At 46.5% G+C, this 18,343-nt stretch overlaps 2 protein-coding genes across 2 annotated transcripts; one reads left to right on the forward strand and one right to left on the reverse strand.

Moving 5' to 3' along the window:
- Positions 1-12,005: 12,005 nt before the first annotated feature.
- LOC119299404 (pentatricopeptide repeat-containing protein At1g52620-like) lies at positions 12,006-14,379 on the forward strand. Its single transcript, XM_037576636.1, has 2 exons — positions 12,006-13,787; positions 14,240-14,379. The coding sequence occupies exons 1-2, from the start codon at positions 12,006-12,008 to the stop codon at positions 14,249-14,251; spliced, it is 1,794 nt and encodes a 597-aa protein (XP_037432533.1). The 3' UTR covers positions 14,252-14,379.
- A 1,601-nt stretch (positions 14,380-15,980) lies between these two features.
- LOC119300857 (cytochrome P450 94B3-like) lies at positions 15,981-17,733 on the reverse strand. The gene has a single exon (XM_037577746.1). It carries the CDS (start codon positions 17,685-17,687, stop codon positions 16,140-16,142), a length of 1,548 nt encoding a protein of 515 aa, XP_037433643.1. The 5' UTR covers positions 17,688-17,733; the 3' UTR covers positions 15,981-16,139.
- Positions 17,734-18,343: the final 610 nt, after the last annotated feature.

Raw genomic sequence — 18,343 nt, forward strand, 5'->3', positions numbered from 1 at the left:
CATAGGCTATTGATCGTCGGGAGTTTATTGTTAACGACCTTGCTCCTCTCCATTATGTCCTTGGTACTGAAGTTGCTCGACGTTCTGGTGGGCTTACTCTGACACATCGTTAATATGCATTTGGTCTTCTTCAGCGTGCTGGTATGATAAAGTGCAAGGCTGTCGATACTCCTATGTCTGTTGTTGTCAAACTGTTTCATGCTGATAGTTCTCCATTGGGTTATTATGATGCCAGTACCTATCGGAGTCTTGTTGGTGGCTTGTAGTATCTCACTTTTACACGTCTAGATTTATCGTTTGCTCTCAACCGTGTATGTCAATTTCTTCACTCACCTACTAAAGATCATTGGTCTACTGTCAAAAGGATCCTTTGGTTTGTTCATGGCACTCTCGATCATGGTCTTCTCATTTGGCCCTCAGTTTCCAGTTCCATTTTGATGTATTCTGATGCTGATTGGGCCGGTGATGTTGGGGATAGGTGATCCACGTGGGGATATGCCCTCTTTCATGGTGGCAACCTGATTGCTTGGAGTGCGTGCAAATAGGCTACTATGTCTCGCTCTAGCACAAAGTCTGAGTACAAGGCGGTCACCAATGCCACATCAGAACTTATCTGGGTGAAAACTTTGCTCAAAGAACTTGATGTTTGAATGGTTCTCCACCAGTTATATGGTGTGATAATATTGATGCCACTTATCTCTCTTCCAACTCATTTTTCACGCGTGGACGAAGCACATTAAGATAGATTTTCATTTTGTTCATAAACAGTTGCTCAGAAGATGTTGCAAGTTCGGTTTGTGTCCTCAAAGATCAGCTAGCCGACATGTCACAAAACTATTGCCACTTAAATTGTTTCAGGAGTGCAAACACAATCATATTTCCCATAGTTGAGATCGAGGGAGGCCGGCATAACATGTACATACCATGGTATAATTAGATTAGATACTAACCCTATTTTGTATCTATCTCTTTGTAATCCTATGATGTTAATATATTCGAAATATGTATATGGCAACCGTGTGGCAGATTACGAAACTGACACACGCATCAAGCGCCGTCAGTTCCCTTCCCGATCTCCTGATTTTATCGCGCACACCCGCTTGTGCCTTCCTAATTTTCGCAAAAATAATGCTTGGACTAGGATTTGAACTCTGGTCTGCAGGTAATCAACAAAGGGAGCTAACCACCTCACCTATGACATTCATTGTTGAAATAGCTAAGGGAAATATTGTTTTTGACATGTTTTTGCCTTTAATATGTCAGCACTGAAAAACTTTTTGTTTCACCTATCAAACCTGGCACATAAACTTTTCCCGTGGTAAATTCTCCATCACCACCACGATAATTGATGCACCACCAACATGATAACTTTTGTATACCACGCGGTACATTATGTGTAAGTAGCATGGTCATAAGCACTGAAGGCGTGATAACTTTGGCAAAACCATCGTGGTAACTTTGATCATTGGGAATAAATTTGTTGAACCCGCCCCCGGTAATTTTTGTAAATAGCACGATAACATTCACGCCATAGACCTGATAATTTAGATACAAACATCATGATAACTTTAACCATTGGGAAGACAAATGTGAAAAGCTACCCGATAATTTATGTGTAAATAGATGTTAATATACGCAACGCACATCTGATAACTGAGGTAGAAACACCATGGTAACTTTGACCGTAGGGAATATTTTTTTTTGAAAAGATACTCTGGTATCTTCTGTGTAAATAGCACGGTAGTATACCTCCCTCCCCTGGCATTTTTATGTGTAAATAGTATGAAAACATATGCACCGCGATAACTAAACACCATGGTAAGTTTTTGACCCGTGGAGGGAATTTGCTGAAACATATCCCTGATAAATTTTGTGTAAATAGCATGATATTTTAAGAACTACGGGCTTGATAGGTTACCTAGAATCACCATGATAACTTTTTGTCCCAAAAAAAGTTGTTCAAAACATCCTCAACAATTTTTGTGTAAATAACATGATAATATAAGCACCGCATAACCGGTAACTTGCAATATAAACATGATGGTAACTTTTTTACCAAAGAAAAATAAGTTGTTAAAAACATACACTCGCCTCGCGCGTGGGCCTCTTGTATGAACACAACACATGGCATGCCACGGAAAGATCACATAATGTTTACTGTCATGAGGGGCACACGTGCTATAGGCGTGATAAGTTACACAAAAATTGTTGGGGAACGTAGCAGAAATTCAAAAAATTTCCTACGTGTCACCAAGATCTATCTATGGAGAGACCAGCAACGAGTAGAAAGGAGAGGAGAGTTTGCATCTACATACCCTTGTAGATCGCTAAGCGGAAGCGTTCAAGTGAACGGGGTTGATGGAGTCGTACTCGTCGTGATTCAGATCACCGATGATCAAGTGCCGAACGGACGGCACCTCCGCGTTCAACACACGTACAGCCCGGTGACGTCTCCCACGCCTTGATCCAGCAAGGAGAGAGGGAGAGGTTGAGGAAGACTCCATCCAACAGCAGCACAACGGCGTGGTGGTGGTGGAGGAGCGTGGCAATCCTGCAGGGCTTCGCCAAGCACCTACGGGAGAGGAGATGTGTCACGGGAGGGAGAGGGAGGCAACCAAAGGCCTTGGGTATGATTGCTCCTCCTTTTCCCCACTATATATAGGGCCAAGGGAGAGGGGGAGGGCGCAGCCTTGCCCCCTCCTCCAAGGAAGGGGTGCGGCTAAGGATGGGGAGGAGTCCATCCTCCCCAAGGCACCTCGGAGGTGCCTTCCCCCTTTAGGACTCTTCCCTCTCCAAGTTTCCTTGCGCATGGGCCTCTTGGGGCTGGTGCCCTTGGCCCATGTAGGCCAAGGCGCACCCCCTACAGCCCATGTGGCCCCCCGGGGCAGGTGGCCCCACCCGGTGGGCCCCCGGGACCCTTCCGGTGGTCCCGGTACAATACCGATGACCCCGAAACTTGTCCCGATGGCCGAAACATGACTTCCTATATATAAATCTTTACCTCCGGACCATTCCGGAACTCCTCGTGACGTCCGGGATCTCATCCGGGACTCCGAACAACATTCGGTAACCACATACAAGCTTCCTTTATAACCCTAGCGTCATCGAACCTTAAGTGTGTAGACCCTACGGGTTCGGGAGACATGCAGACATGACCGAGACGTTCTCCGGTCAATAACCAACAGCGGGATCTGGATACCCATGTTGGCTCCCACATGTTCCACGATGATCTCATCGGATGAACCACGATGTCAAGGACTCAATCGATCCCGCATACAATTCCCTTTGTCTAGCGGTATGGTACTTGCCCGAGATTCGATCGTCGGTATACCGATACCTTGTTCAATCTCGTTACCGGCAAGTCTCTTTACTCGTTCCGTAACACATCATCCCGTGATCAACTCCTTGGTCACATTGCGCATATGATGATGTCCTACCGAGTGGGCCCAGAGATACCTCTCCGTTTACACGGAGTGACAAATCCCAGTCTCGATCCGCATAAAACAATAGATACTTTCGGAGATACCTGTAGTGCACCTTTATAGTCACCCAGTTACGTTGTGACGTTTGATACACTCAAAGCACTCCTACGGTATCCAGGAGTTACACGATCTCATGGTCAAAGGAAGAGATACTTGACATAGGCAAAGCTCTAGCAAATGAACTACACGATCTTTTGTGCTAGTCTTAGGATTGGGTCTTGTCCATCACATCATTCTCCTAATGATGTGATCCCGTTACCAACAACATCCAATGTCCATAGCCAGGAAACCATGACTATCTGTTGATCACAACGAGCTAGTCAACTAGAGGCTCACTAGGGACATATTGTGGTCTATGTATTCACACGTGTATTACGATTTCCGGATAATACAGTTATAGCATGAATAAAAGACAATTATCATGAACAAGGAAATATAATAATAATACTTTTATTATTGCCTCTAGGGCATATTTCCAACAGTCTCCCACTTGCACTAGAGTCAATAATCCAGTTCACATCGCCATGTGATTAACACTCACAGGTCACATCGCCATGTGACTAATACCCAAGAGTTTACTAGAGTCAGTAGTCTAGTTCACATCACTATGTGATTAACACTCAATGAGTTTTATGTTTGATCATGTTGCTTATGAGAGAGGTTTTAGTCAACGGGTCTGAACCTTTCAGATCCGTGTGTGCTTTACAAATTTCTATGTCATCTCCTAGATGCAGCTACCACGCTCTATTTGGAGCTATTCCAAACAACTGTTCTACTTGGAGCTATTCTAAATTATTGCTCCATTATATGTATCCGGTCTCTCTACTCAGAGCTATCCGGATAGGTGTCAAGCTTGCATCGTCGTAACTTTTATGACGAACTCTTTTACCACCTCCATAATCGAGAAAATTCCTTAGTCCACTAGTTACTAAGGATAACTTTGACCGCTGTCCTGTGAGCCATTCTTGGATCACTCTTGTACCCCTTGACTGACTCATGGCAAGGCACACTTCAGGTGCGGTACACAGAATAGCATACTGAGGAGCCTACGTCTTAAGCATAGGGGACGACCTTCGTCCTTTCTCTCTATTCTGCCGTGGTCGAGCTTTAAGTCTTAACTTCGTACCTTACAACTCAGGCAAGAACTCCTTCTTTGACTGGTCCATCTTGAACACCTTCAAGATCATGTCAAGGTATGTGCTCATTTGAAAGTACCATTAAGCGTTTTGATCTATCCTTATAGATCTTGATGCTCAATGCTCAAGTAGCTTAATCCAGGTTTTCTATTGAAAAACACATTTCAAATAACCCTATATGCTTTCCAGAAATTCTACGTCATTTCTGATCAACAATATGTCAACTACATATATTCATCAGAAATTCTATAGTGCTCCCACTCACTTCTTTGGAAATACAAGTTTCTCATAAACTTTGTATAAATCCAAAATCTTTGATCATCTCATCAAAGCGTACATTCCAACTCCGAGATGCTTACTCCAGTCCTTAGAAGGATCGCTGGAGCTAGCATACCTTTTAGCATCCTTAGGATCGACAAAACTTTTCTGATTGTATTGCATACAACCTTTCCTTACGAAAACTAGTAAGGAAACTTGTCTTGACATCCATCTGCCAGATTTCATAAATGCAGCTAATGCTAACATGATTCCGACGGACTTTAAGCATCGCTACGAATGAGAAAATCTCATCGTAGTCAACTCCTTGAACTTGTGAAAAACTCTTCACCACAAGTCGAGCTTCACAGACGGTGACATTACCGTCCACGTCCATCTTCTTCTTAAAGATCCATTTATCTTAATGGCTTGCCGATCATCGGGCAAGTCCATCAAAGTCCATGCTTTGTTCTGATATATGGATACTATCTCGGATTTCATGGCTTCTAACCATTTGTCGGAATTCGGGCCCACCATCGCTTCTCCATAGCTCGTAGGTTCATTGTTGTCTAGCAACATGACCTTCAAGACAGGATCACCTTACCACTTCGAAGTAGTACGTGTCCTTGTCGTCCTACGAGGTTTGGTAGTGACTTGATCCGAAGTTTCATGATCAATATCATAAGCTTCCACTTCAATTGGTGTAGGTGCCACAGGAACAACTTCCTGTGCCCTGCCATACACTAGTTGAAGTGATGGTTCAATAACCATACCAAGTCTCCACCATCCTCCCACTCAATTCTTTCGAGAGAAACTTTTCCTCGAGAAAGGACCCGATTCTACAAATAATCCATATTGCTTTCGGATCTGAATTAGGAGGTATACCCAACTGTTTTGGGTTTCCTATGAAGATGCATTTTATCCGCTTTGGGTTCGAGCTTATCAACCTGAAACTTTTTCATATAAGCGTAGCAGCCCCAAACTTTTAAGAAACGACAACTTAGGTTTCTCTAAACCATAATTCATACGGTGTCATCTCATCGGAATTACGTGGTGCCCTATTTAAAGTGAATGTGGTTGTCTCTAATGCCTAACCCATGAACAATAGTGGTAATTCGATAAGAGACATCATGGTACGCACCATATCCAATAGGGTGTAACTATGATGTTCGGACACACCATCACATTAAGGTGTTCCAGGCGGTATTAATTGCGAAACAATTTCCACAATGTCTTAATTGTGTGCCAAAACTCGTAACTCAAATATTCATCTCTATGATCATATCATAGACATTTTATCCTCTTGTCACAATGATCTGCTACTTCACTCTGAAATTACTTGAACCATTCAATAATTCAGACTTGTGTTTCATCAAGTAAATATTCTCAACATCTACTCGAATCATCTGTGAAGTAAGAACATAACGATATTCACTGCATGCCTCAGCACTCATTGGACTGCACACATCAAAATGTGTTACTTCCAACAAGTTTCTATCTTGTTCCATCTTACTGAAAATGAGGCTTTTCAGTCATCTTGCCCATGTGGTATGATTTGCATATCTCAAGTGATTCAAAATCAAGTGAGTCCGAACGATCCATTTGCATGGAGTTTCTTCATGCATATACACCAATAGACATGGTTCGCATGTCTCAAACTTTTCAAAAATGAGTGAGTCCAAAGATCCATCAACATGGAGCTTCTTCATGCGTTTTATACCATTATGACTTACATGGCAGTGCCACAAGTAAGTGGTACTATCTTTACTATCTTATATCTTTTGGCATGAAAATGTGTATCACTACGATCGAGATTCAATGAACCATTTATTTAGGTGCAAGACCATCGAAGGTATTATTCAAATAAATAGAGTAACCATTATTCTCCTTAAATGAATAACCGTATTGCGATAGACATAATCCAATCATGTCTATGCTCAACGCAAACACCAATCTCGGTGGTAGAGGGAGCGTGCGATGCTTGATCACATCAACCTTGGAAACACTTCCAACACATATCGTCAGCTCACCTTTAGCTAGTCTCCTTTTATTTCGTAGCTTTTTATTTCGAGTTACTAACACTTAGCAACTGAACCGGTATCTTAATACCCTGGTGCTACTAGGAGTACTAGTAAAGTACACATTAACATAATGTATATCCAATATACTTCTATCGACCTTGCCAGCCTTCTCATCTACCAAGTATCTAGGGTAATGCTGCTCCAGTAGCTGTTCCCCTTATTACAGAAGCACTTAGTCTCGGGTTTGGGTTCAACCTTGGGTTTCTTCACTAGAGCAGCAGCTGATTTGCCGTTTCATGAAGTATCCCTTCTTGCCCTTGCCCTTCTTGAAACTAGTGGTTTCACCAACCATCAACAATTGATGCTCCTTCTTGATTTCTACTTTCGCGGTGTCAAACATCGCGAATACCTCAAGGATCATTATATCTATCCCTGATATGTTATAGTTCATCACGAAGCTCTAGCAGCTTGGTGGCAATGACTTTGGGGAAACATCACTATCTCATCTGGAGGATCAACTCCCACTCGATTCAAGTGATTGTTGTGCTCAGACAATCTAAGCACAAGATCAACGATTGAGCTTTTCTCCCTTAGTTTGTAGGCTAAGAAAATTGTCGGAGGTCTCATACCTCTTGACGTGGGCACGAGCCTGAAATCCCAATTTCAGCCCTCGAAACATCTCATATGTTCCGCGACGTTTCGAAAACGTTTTTGGTGCCTCTACTTAAACCATTTAACTGAACTATCACGTAGTAATCAAAACGTGTATGTTCGATGTTCGAAACATCCACAAACGACGTTTGGGGTTCAGCACACTAAGCAGTGTATTAGGGACATAAGCTTTCTACTGATCGCATAATCGCTACTATCAACTTTCAACTATATTTTCTCTAGGAACATATCTAAACAGTAGAACTATAGCGCGAGCTACGACATAATTTGCAAAAGGTCTTTTGACTATGTTCAAGATAATTAAGTTCATCTTATGAACTCCCACTCAGATAGACATCCCTCTGGTCATCTAAGTGATCACATGATCCGAGTCAACTAGGCCGTGTCCGATCATCACGTGAGACGGACTAGTTAACGTCGGTGAACATCTTCATGTTGATCGTATCTACTATACGACTCATGCTCGACCTTTCGGTCTCCGTGTTCCGAGGCCATGTCTGCACATGCTAGGCTCGTCAAGTTAACCCTAAGTGTTTTCGCTGTGTAAAACTGTCTTACACCCGTTGTATGTGAACGTAAGAATCCATCACACCCGATCATCACGTGGTGCTTAGAAGCGACGAACTGTAGCAACGGTGCACAGTTAGGGGAGAACACTTCTTGAAATTTTGTAAGGGATCATCTTATTTACTACCGTCGTCCTAAGTAAACAAGATGCATAAACATAATAAACATCACATGCAATTATATGGTTGTGACATGATATGGCCAATATCATATAGCTCCATTGATCTCCATCTTCGGGGCTCCATGATCATCTTGTCACCGGCATGACACCATGATCTCCATCATCATGATCTCCATCATCGTGTCTTCATGAAGTTGTCACGCCAACAACTACTTCTACTTCTATGACTAACGCGTTTAGCAATAAAGTAAAGTAGTTTACATGGCGTTCTTCAATGACACGCAGGTCATACAAAAAATAAAGACAACTCCTATGGCTCCTGCCGGTTGTCATACTCATCGACATGCAAGTCGTGAATCCTATTACAAGAACATGATCAATCTCATACATCACATATCATTCATCACATTCTTCTTGGCCATATCACATCACATAGCATACCCTGCAAAAACAAGTTAGACGTCCTCTAATTGTTGTTTGCATGTTTTACGTGGCTGCTATGGGTTTCTAGCAAGAACGTTTCTTACCTACGCAAGACCACAACGTGATATGCCAATTGCTATTTACCCTTCATAAGGACCCTTTTCATCGAATCCGTTCCGACTAAAGTGGGAGAGACTGGCACCCGCTAGCCACCTTATGCACCAAGTGCATGTCAATCGGTGGAACCTGTCTCACGTAAGAGTACGTGTAAGGTCGGTCCGGGCCGCTTCATCCCACAATACCGTCGAAACAAGATTGGAATAGTAACGGTAAGCATATTGAACAACATCAACGCCCACAACTACTTTGTGTTCTACTCGTGCAAAGAATCTACGCAATAGACCTAGCTCATGATGCCACTGTTGGGGAACGTAGCAGAAATTCAAAAAATTTCCTACGTGTCACCAAGATCTATCTATGGAGAGACCAGCAACGAGTAGAAGGAGAGTGCATCTACATACCCTTGTAGATCGCTAAGCGGAAGCGTTCAAGTGAACGGGGTTGATGGAGTCGTACTCGTCGTGATTCAGATCACCGATGATCAAGTGCCGAACGCACGGCACCTCCGCGTTCAACACACGTACAGCCCGGTGACGTCTCCCACGCCTTGATCCAGCAAGGAGAGAGGGAGAGGTTGAGGAAGACTCCATCCAACAGCAGCACAATGGCGTGGTGGTGGTGGAGGAGCGTGGCAATCCTGCAGGGCTTCGCCGAGCACCTACGGGAGAGGAGATGTGTCACGGGAGGGAGAGGGAGGCAACCAAAGGCCTTAGGTATGATTGCTCCTCCTTTTCCCCACTATATATAGGGCCAAGGGAGAGGGGGGAGGCGCAGCCTTGCCCCCTCCTCCAAGGAAGGGGTGCGGCTAAGGATGGGGAGGAGTCCATCCGCCCCAAGGCACCTCGGAGGTGCCTTCCCCCTTTAGGACTCTTCCCTTTTTCCTTTATCTTGGCGCATGGGCCTCTAGGGGCTGGTGCCCTTGGCCCATGTAGGCCAAGGCGCACCCCCTACAGCCCATGTGGCCCCCCGGGGCAGGTGGCCCCACCCGGTGGGCCCCCGGGACCCTTCCGGTGGTCCCGGTACAATACCGATGACCCCGAAACTTGTCCCGATGGCCGAAACAGGACTTCCTATATATAAATCTTTACCTCCGGACCATTCCGGAACTCCTCGTGACGTCCGGGATCTCATCCGGGACTCCGAACAACATTCGGTAACCACATACAAGCTTCCTTTATAACCCTAGCGTCATCGAACCTTAAGTGTGTAGACCCTACGGGTTCGGGAGACATGCAGACATGACCGAGACGTTCTCCGGTCAATAACCAACAGCGGGATCTGGATACCCATGTTTTGCTCCCACATGTTCCACGATGATCTCATCGGATGAACCACGATGTCAAGGACTCAATCGACCCCGCATACAATTCCCTTTGTCTAGCGGTATGGTACTTGCCCGAGATTCGATCGTCGGTATACCGATACCTTGTTCAATCTCGTTACCGGCAAGTCTCTTTACTCGTTCCGTAACACATCATCCCGTGATCAACTCCTTGGTCACATTGCGCATATGATGATGTCCTACCGAGTGGGCCCAGAGATACCTCTCCGTTTACACGGAGTGACAAATCCCAGTCTCGATCCGCATAAAACAATAGATACTTTCGGAGATACCTGTAGTGCACCTTTATAGTCACCCAGTTACGTTGTGACGTTTGATACACTCAAAGCACTCCTACGGTATCCAGGAGTTACACGATCTCATGGTCAAAGGAAGAGATACTTGACATAGGCAAAGCTCTAGCAAATGAACTACACGATCTTTTGTGCTAGTCTTAGGATTGGGTCTTGTCCATCACATCATTCTCCTAATGATGTGATCCCGTTACCAACAACATCCAATGTCCATAGCCAGGAAACCATGACTATCTGTTGATCACAACGAGCTAGTCAACTAGAGGCTCACTAGGGACATATTGTGGTCTATGTATTCACACGTGTATTACGATTTCCGGATAATACAGTTATAGCATGAATAAAAGACAATTATCATGAACAAGGAAATATAATAATAATACTTTTATTATTGCCTCTAGGGCATATTTCCAACAAATATCGTGGTAATTTTTGACATATGGAAAAAGCTACCGAAACACACCTAGGTTTTTAGGTGCAAGTACCATGATAATATACGAACTGTAGAACCGGTAACTCATGTACAATCCCCCATGGTAACTTTGACCGTGGAAAGGTTGATGTACATATACCCTGATAACTTATGTGTAAGTACCATGGTATTTTACACATCAAAGACCTTATATCTTGTGTATAAAACACAACGGTAACTTTGAAGGGGTGTAGTTGTTGAAGCATAGTACCTGGTACGTTGATAACTTGCATACGAATGCCATGATATCTTTGTCCTGAAGAGAAATCATGTGGTAGACGTGAAGAAGTGGCAGTTTTCTCAGAGGTGGGCACGCGAGATGTGCGGGAGAAGCAGGTTTCTCAGACGAGTCTGGGTCCATTTGGAAGGAGGCGAGGTCAAAGGACGAAGAATCGTGTGATACTCTAAATGAAACAAGTAGAGGTGTGGCAGTTTTGCTTATATGGCACACGTGTGCCAAATATCACAGTCCTAATATTATATATATACACACACACACACACACGCACACACACACACATGACCGATGCCACCCTTTGGGTGCGTGAGTTATTCTCTCCAAACCGATCTTCAAACACGCTTTACATTGTGCACATGAACACCGTGAGTTACCACCTCAAGAGCTTCGGTAATGATTGGTGAGATAACAGAACCGACAAATAAAATCCTAATAAATATGCTATGGCCTCCCTCATTACATTTGTCTTTTGAACAATTTGGAACTAGAGAAATGTTAGGATGTTCCACCACATACTCACATGTGTGCGCCGTCGCCGATCTTTCTAAATATCGTCTTAGAGGAATTTAAATTTTGGGTTACCGTGGAAGCAAAGAAACTGGCATACTCCTATTACTCAGCACGAGTAATTGCCATGTTATGCTTGTGGGTCTCTCGTAAAACTTTATTTTCTCCTTAAATGTTTTTTGAGCGAAATTATTTTCTCCTCAATTGATAGATGGGCCATTCTCATGCCTCCGTTGAAAAAAAAAACTCAGCAAAACCTTTTCAGTAAACCTCCCCACGAGGCAGCTGCGAGGCAAATTTGGCGGACGGTTGGATGCAGTCTGGGGAGCATACGACCTCGCCGTTCAACGGCCGAGATGCAGCAGAAAGTAGCCGCTGGTCTCTGGAGTTCAAGGCCGGCCTCCAGTTCGTCCCGCGCCGCCGCATTGCCTACCTCCTCCCTCCACCCTTCCGGCCTCCTCCTCCCACCGCAGCGGCGGCCGCCGCCTCACCGTTTCATGTCCAGGCTCCTGCCCCGCATTACCGCGCTCCCAGGCCGTCGCCGCAGCCACAACCCGATCCCGCCCGCCCTCGCGGAGTCGCTCGCGCGGGTCCTCGCCACCCGCTCCACCAACCCGGCCTGGGCCCGCTCCCTCGCCGCGCTCCTCCCCTCCCCGCTCTCAGACGGCGGCCTCGCCGACGCCGTCGTCTCCCTGCGCGACCCCGACCTCGCCCACGCGCTCCTCTCCTGGTCCCGCTCCCACTCCGGCAGCCGCCACCATGACGCCGACAAACTCCCGCCGCCCACGCCTATCGCGCATTCCGCCCTCCTCCGCCTCCTCGCCCGCTCCGGCCGCTTCGACGCCGTCGACTGCACGCTCCAGGACATGTCTCGCGCGGGCGTCGCGCCCACGTATGCTTGCCTCGGCGAGCTTGTGGCTGCCTACGCCGACGCCGGGATCGAAACGAAGGCCACCGATATGTGCGAGCGCGTCAGGGCGCAATATGGAATGCTCCCTGCGGCGATCCACAGCAACTGCCTGCTCAGACTCCTCGTGGAGAGGCGGCAGTGGGACGACGCCCACAAGTTGTATGACGAAATGCTTGCTAAGGAAGGTGGCGCGGATGATTACAGCACATGTGTGATGGTCCGGGGCCTTTGCTTGGAAGGGCTGGTCGAGAAGGGCGTGAAGTTGATTGAGGCGAGGTGGGGAGCAGGGTGCGTGCCAAATTCTGTGTTCTATAATGTCTTGATCGATGGTTATTGTCGACGCGGCGGCATGGGTAGGGGACTGTTGCTCTTGGGTGAGATGGAGATGAAGGGGGTATTGCCAACTGTGGTAACATATGGAACTCTTATGAGCTGGCTCGGGAGGAAGGGTGATCTTGAGAAGGTTACCTATTTGCTGTCAGAGATGCGGGAAAGGAGACTGTCCCCCAACATTGAGATTTATAACAGTGTCATCGATGCTTTGTGCAAATGCCGGTCTGCACCACAGGCAATGGTAGTCTTGAAGCAGATTTTTGCAAGTGGCTGTGACCCTGATGTCGTTACTTTTAGTACTTTGATATCTGGGCTCTGCAGGGAAGGGCGTGTTCAAGAGGCTGAGCGTCTGTTGAGGGAGGCCATTAGGAGGGAGGTAAACCCAAATCTATTCAGTTATACTTCATTGATTCATGGCTTCTGCATTAGAGGACAAGTGATGGATGCATCCAATTTGCTTGTGGAAATGATGGAAAGAGGGTATACTCCTGATGTGGTCACATTTGGAGCCCTGATTCATGGTCTTGTTGTTGCTGGGCAAGTCAGTGAGGCATTGCTTGTCCGGGAGAAGATGACAGCGAGACAGCTTCTCCCTGATGCTAACATATATAATGTGCTGATTAGTGGGCTATGCAAGAAACATATGCTTCCTGCAGCTAGAAACCTTCTAGCAGAGATGCTCGAGCAAAATGTCCACCCTGATAAATTTGTTTACACCACATTGATTGATGGGTTCATTAGGAACGAGAGTCTTGATGAGGCAAGGAAAGTATTCGAATTCATGGAACAAAAGGGTGTCCGCCTTGATGTTGTAGGCTATAATGCTATGATAAAAGGATACTGTCAGTTTGGAATGCTGGATGAGGCAATTGTATGCATGAACAACATGAGAAAGGTGAGGTGTATCCCAGATGAGTTTACATATTCCACTCTTATCACTGGCTATGTTAAACAAGGCAATATGGGTGGAGCTCTAAGGTTACTGTGCGAAATGACGAAAAGGAGATGCCAACCAAATGTTGTTACATACTCATCGTTAATAAATGGATACTGCAAGCTAGGTGATACAGATACTGCAGAAGATATATTCGCAAACATGCAACTTGAAGGTCTATTCCCCAATGTGATAACTTATACCATTTTAATTGGTAGCCTGTTTAAAAAAGATAAAGCGATGAAAGCTGCTGCATATTTCGAACACATGCTGATTAATCGTTGTGCTCCTAGTGATATTACGTTGCATTGTTTAGTTACTGGTCTCACTAACTGTATGGCTTGTATCGTCAGTTCAAACTGCAGTGGTACTGCTAAGATGCATGACAAGGGTGCTCTTTTGGACATATTCAGGGGTTTGGTTAATGGCAAATGGGATCCAAGGAATGCAGCATACAATGCTATTATCTTCGGCCTATGCAGACACAATATGCTTGGTAACGCATTGGACATAATAAATAAGATGGCTAACAAAGGGTACTCACCGGACTCTGTCACTTTCATTGCACTTCTTTATGGATTTTGTTCTGTTGGCAAATCAAGGGATTGGAGGAGCATCCTACCTAATGACTTTCAGCCAGATCAACTTCAGATAGCCTCTAGGTACATAATACTATTTGATCAATATGTAGCAAAGTCAGTTGGTTGTGAAGTCTCTAGTGCTCTGCAGTTATATCTTGAAGAATGTGGATCCTTAAAACAAATGGAGCATAAATTTAAGTGTTCCTGATATTGTTCCTGGCACTTGCAAATGACGGATAACACTTATCAGCAAGTGAAGACTAAGAGTAGAATGGTTTGTAATACCATATCTACAGGACTTTCTGCCAGCACTGGTAATGCGTGATAGATCTCCAGTAGAAATGGTCTCCCTGAAGGTAATAATCTTGATATCATATTAATATATGAGAATAGACCTTGCTTGAATCTCCTGTGACAAATTCTTTCTGGCTTGCTGACATTCCATGAGAGCATGACAATATAAGTTTAGAATTTTAATACTGGACATGCAAAACTGCTAATAATACCACCCTCAGAACACATTGTTAATTTGCTAAAAGCTGGCTCTCCATACGTTCTACTGTACTAATCTTGGGATCACATTTTGCATTTTGGTCAGGTCAGGACAGGAAGATGCCGATTTCACATTCACATCCAGAAGGGGAGTGGATCTCCTTATAAATATCACCGAGTGATTGCTCTTGATCAAGAAAAAAAACTTCGAATAGGCATCTGATGTGACTTTAATTGTCTGGTAAGGTGGATTCTCAACAAGTGCTTGTGCAATTAAGCAGGTGAATGAACTGTGAATCAATTGGTAGAGCACACACTCAGGGTTTACAGGGCATGGTTTTTGTGATATATCTATTGATATTGGAAGGAGCTCTATGGAACTGCTTTGGCTGTTGGAATTTGGTGTGTACAAAGCCACAAACACTTAGCAGTAACAGCGGCAATATCAGAATATTGAGTGGTCTTCCATGAGCCTACTAAGTTGCAAGGCAGAACTTGGATTTCTTCCACTGAGCTAACGGAGACTGATGAGAGCAATATTTTTCGTTAGACCAATTCTAGCAAGGAACAGAAAACCAAACAGCTAATTTAACTGAAAGTTCACAGGTAAAAAAAAACTAAAACTTGCAAGTTGCGAGTTGCAAGGGTATCAGGTGTGTTCCTGATCTGCTGAGGCCTGGTGCTCTTTCTCTGGCCTAGAGACCGAAAAGTTCTGATTGGTACCTGAAAAACTATTGATTGATGACAATTCTATGAGACATCTAGGTTGGTCATTTCAAGGATTTGTAGCACTTTAGAGTTTAGAGCATAGTAATGGCCGGAATAACAGAAGGCAACACATGTTAACCGCTAATCGACTGTTCGAATGCTGTATCATCACTAGCGACTAGTGAAAGCCCGATACGTGTAAATAAAAAACTAATGTAGACATATATAATCACTCCTGCGAAGTACTATTCATCTGAAACTAATGACCAATTAAAACATGTTTCATCTTTGCTGTGCATGTAGGAGTACTGATTGATTTATTGTTAATTGTGTAAAAAGTTCTTGGATCGCTGATTTGATTGACCAGCTATTATGAACACGGCCAAACTGGAGCATCCCTTTATTCTGAATAGGAAAATGTACACAAGAATCAAATTACAGACGATTTTTTGAAGTAAAATTACAGACATTATTGTTAATAGCCCACTGGCCATTGCCACTGCTCTGAAGATCCAGCACCAACTTGCTCGTCCTACGCTTCCACCCTCCTTATTTGCACAGGGAATCCGCCCTTCATCCTGAGCGTCACCGAAAGCACGTGCTCCGGCACGCCGCTGCCGGCGTTCTTGCGGACGACGTCCACCGCGAATTCTTCGAGCACACTGGCAGCGATCGACTTCATCTGCACGTAAGCCATCTCCTTCCCGAGGCACGTCCTCGGCCCGGCATGGAACACCGTGTACCGGAACGGGCTCTCCGGTCGGAACGCGCCATCGTCGCCGAGCCACCGCTCCGGCTTGAACTCGGCGCAGTCCTTGCCCCATATAGCCGCGAGCCGCGCCATGGCGTACGCGCTGTACGTGATGTTCCAGCCGGCGCCAATGTGCGTGCCGTCGGGGAGCGTGTCGTCCGCCGCGCTTGACTGGGAGTCGATCGGCACCGGCGGGTAGAGCCGCATCGACTCGGTGAGCGCGGCGTGCAGGTACTGCATGTCCCGGAGCGCGTCGAACGTGAACGGGTCGCCGGGGCGAGTGCCTGCCATGGACCGGACCGAGCGGACCTCGTCGGCGATGCGCGCCACGACGTCCGGCCGGGACGACACGAGCCAGAAGAACCACGTGAGCGCCGAGGACGTGGTCTCGCGGCCGGCGATCAGGAAGCTGAGGACGATGTCCCGGAGCGCCTCGTCGTCGTGTTCGTCGCTCGCCACGAACCTTGACAGGACGTCGTCTCTGTTTTCTTCCCCAGACGCGCTTTGACGGCGGGTGCGGACAATTTCCATGGCGAACCCATGGACGTCGTCGATGGCCTTCTTTAGGCGGCGCTCTTTGCCGACGTTGAGCCACCTCTTGACCTTCCAGGAGGCCGCGACGGGGTCCAGGAACCGGCTGACAATGAGGTCCTGCGCCTCGCCGAACGCGCGCATGAAGTCCGACGCCCCCTCCGTCAGGGCCCCGCCGTCGGCGAGGCAGCACGGGTCGTGCCCGAACGAGACCATGCAGATGGTGTCGAACGCGAACCGCTCGAGCACGTCCTGCATGTCGAGCACCACGCCGCCGGCGCCGGCGCCATCCGCGGCGCGTCGCAGTAGCGGGAGCAGCCTGTTCCCGACCTCGGCCTGCACGGAGTCGACGAGGAAGCCGCGGAGCGAGCGCGTGGTGAACTCGAGGCTGGCGTTCTTGCGCTGCCACAGCCACTGCTCCCCGTCGGAGTTGAAGAGGCCGTGGCCGAGGAAGTCCACCAGCATGGAGATGGCGCGCTCGCCCTTGGGGTAGTTGGCGAAGTTGGTGCGCAGGATGTGCTCGACGTCGGCCGGGTTGCCGGTGACGATGCCGGTGGTCATCCCGGGGATCCAGAAGCCCATCCTGAGGTCGGGGCTGGCGACGATGAGCTCGGTGGACCACTCGAGGAAGCGGTCGCGGTTCTTGAGGAACGCCGGGAGGTGGCCGAGCAGCGGGTGCCTCCTGAGGCCGTGGGTGGTGGGCTTCTTCTTGGCGAGGCTCCTCGCGATGTGGTAGGAGATGTACAGCACGGGAGGAAGCAGGATGAGTAGCAGGGAAGAAGAAGAGGGGAACTCCATTGATTCTGACTTTTTATCTTGGCTTTACTGTTGAACTGTGAATATTTTGATGGAGTGTCCTCTTGGTTTATATATACGCGCCTTGGAGGCAGATTCAAGTTGCACTGTCCAACCCATACTCTATACCTGAAGAAGATGGTTGGTTTAACACTTTTAAATATTCCAAAGATGAGTCTGGCCATGCCCCATCATCACACATGGCAAGTTGTTATGTTCTTGTCGTCCAAGGCAGGACCTTGTGATGGAGGCAAATGAGGTCAACTGTTTTATCCGGATTATATAGAATAACGGATGTGTCCTGGGTAAATGAACGGATGGGCTAATCCATAGTCGTGCTGTTTTTAATTGCGCACCCTCACTTTCAGCAGCTTCCTCGTCTGTCCTGCCCTGCTTCTTCCTCACGAAGAGCTGTTGCCTTTGTTGTTCTTGTGTTCTATTGAGTTTCCTTCCAGGGTCGCCGCTGCCAAGGCTATGATGGTTTCTTTTGATGTCAATCATTTTAGCTACTTCGTAAGTCGTCTGAACATAATATTTGGATCACTTGATTTTCGCATGAAGGAAGCAGCCGCCGAGGGAAGGAAGAAACAGCCGTTGACTCGCCGGAGAAGCCCTCTGGGTCTATCTTAGGGTGGCAGGCAACCCCATTATCTATCTTA

Source organism: Triticum dicoccoides, chromosome 5A (assembly GCF_002162155.2).
Source record: "Triticum dicoccoides isolate Atlit2015 ecotype Zavitan chromosome 5A, WEW_v2.0, whole genome shotgun sequence".
In the NCBI taxonomy this organism is placed as follows: domain Eukaryota; kingdom Viridiplantae; phylum Streptophyta; class Magnoliopsida; order Poales; family Poaceae; genus Triticum; species Triticum dicoccoides.

Bases quoted from the DNA above. Each gene is read 5' to 3' on its own strand.
- LOC119300857 (XM_037577746.1), bottom strand. From the start codon at position 17,687: ATGGAGTTCCCCTCTTCTTCTTCCCTGCTACTCATCCTGCTTCCTCCC.
- LOC119299404 (XM_037576636.1), top strand. From the start codon at position 12,006: ATGCAGCAGAAAGTAGCCGCTGGTCTCTGGAGTTCAAGGCCGGCCTCC.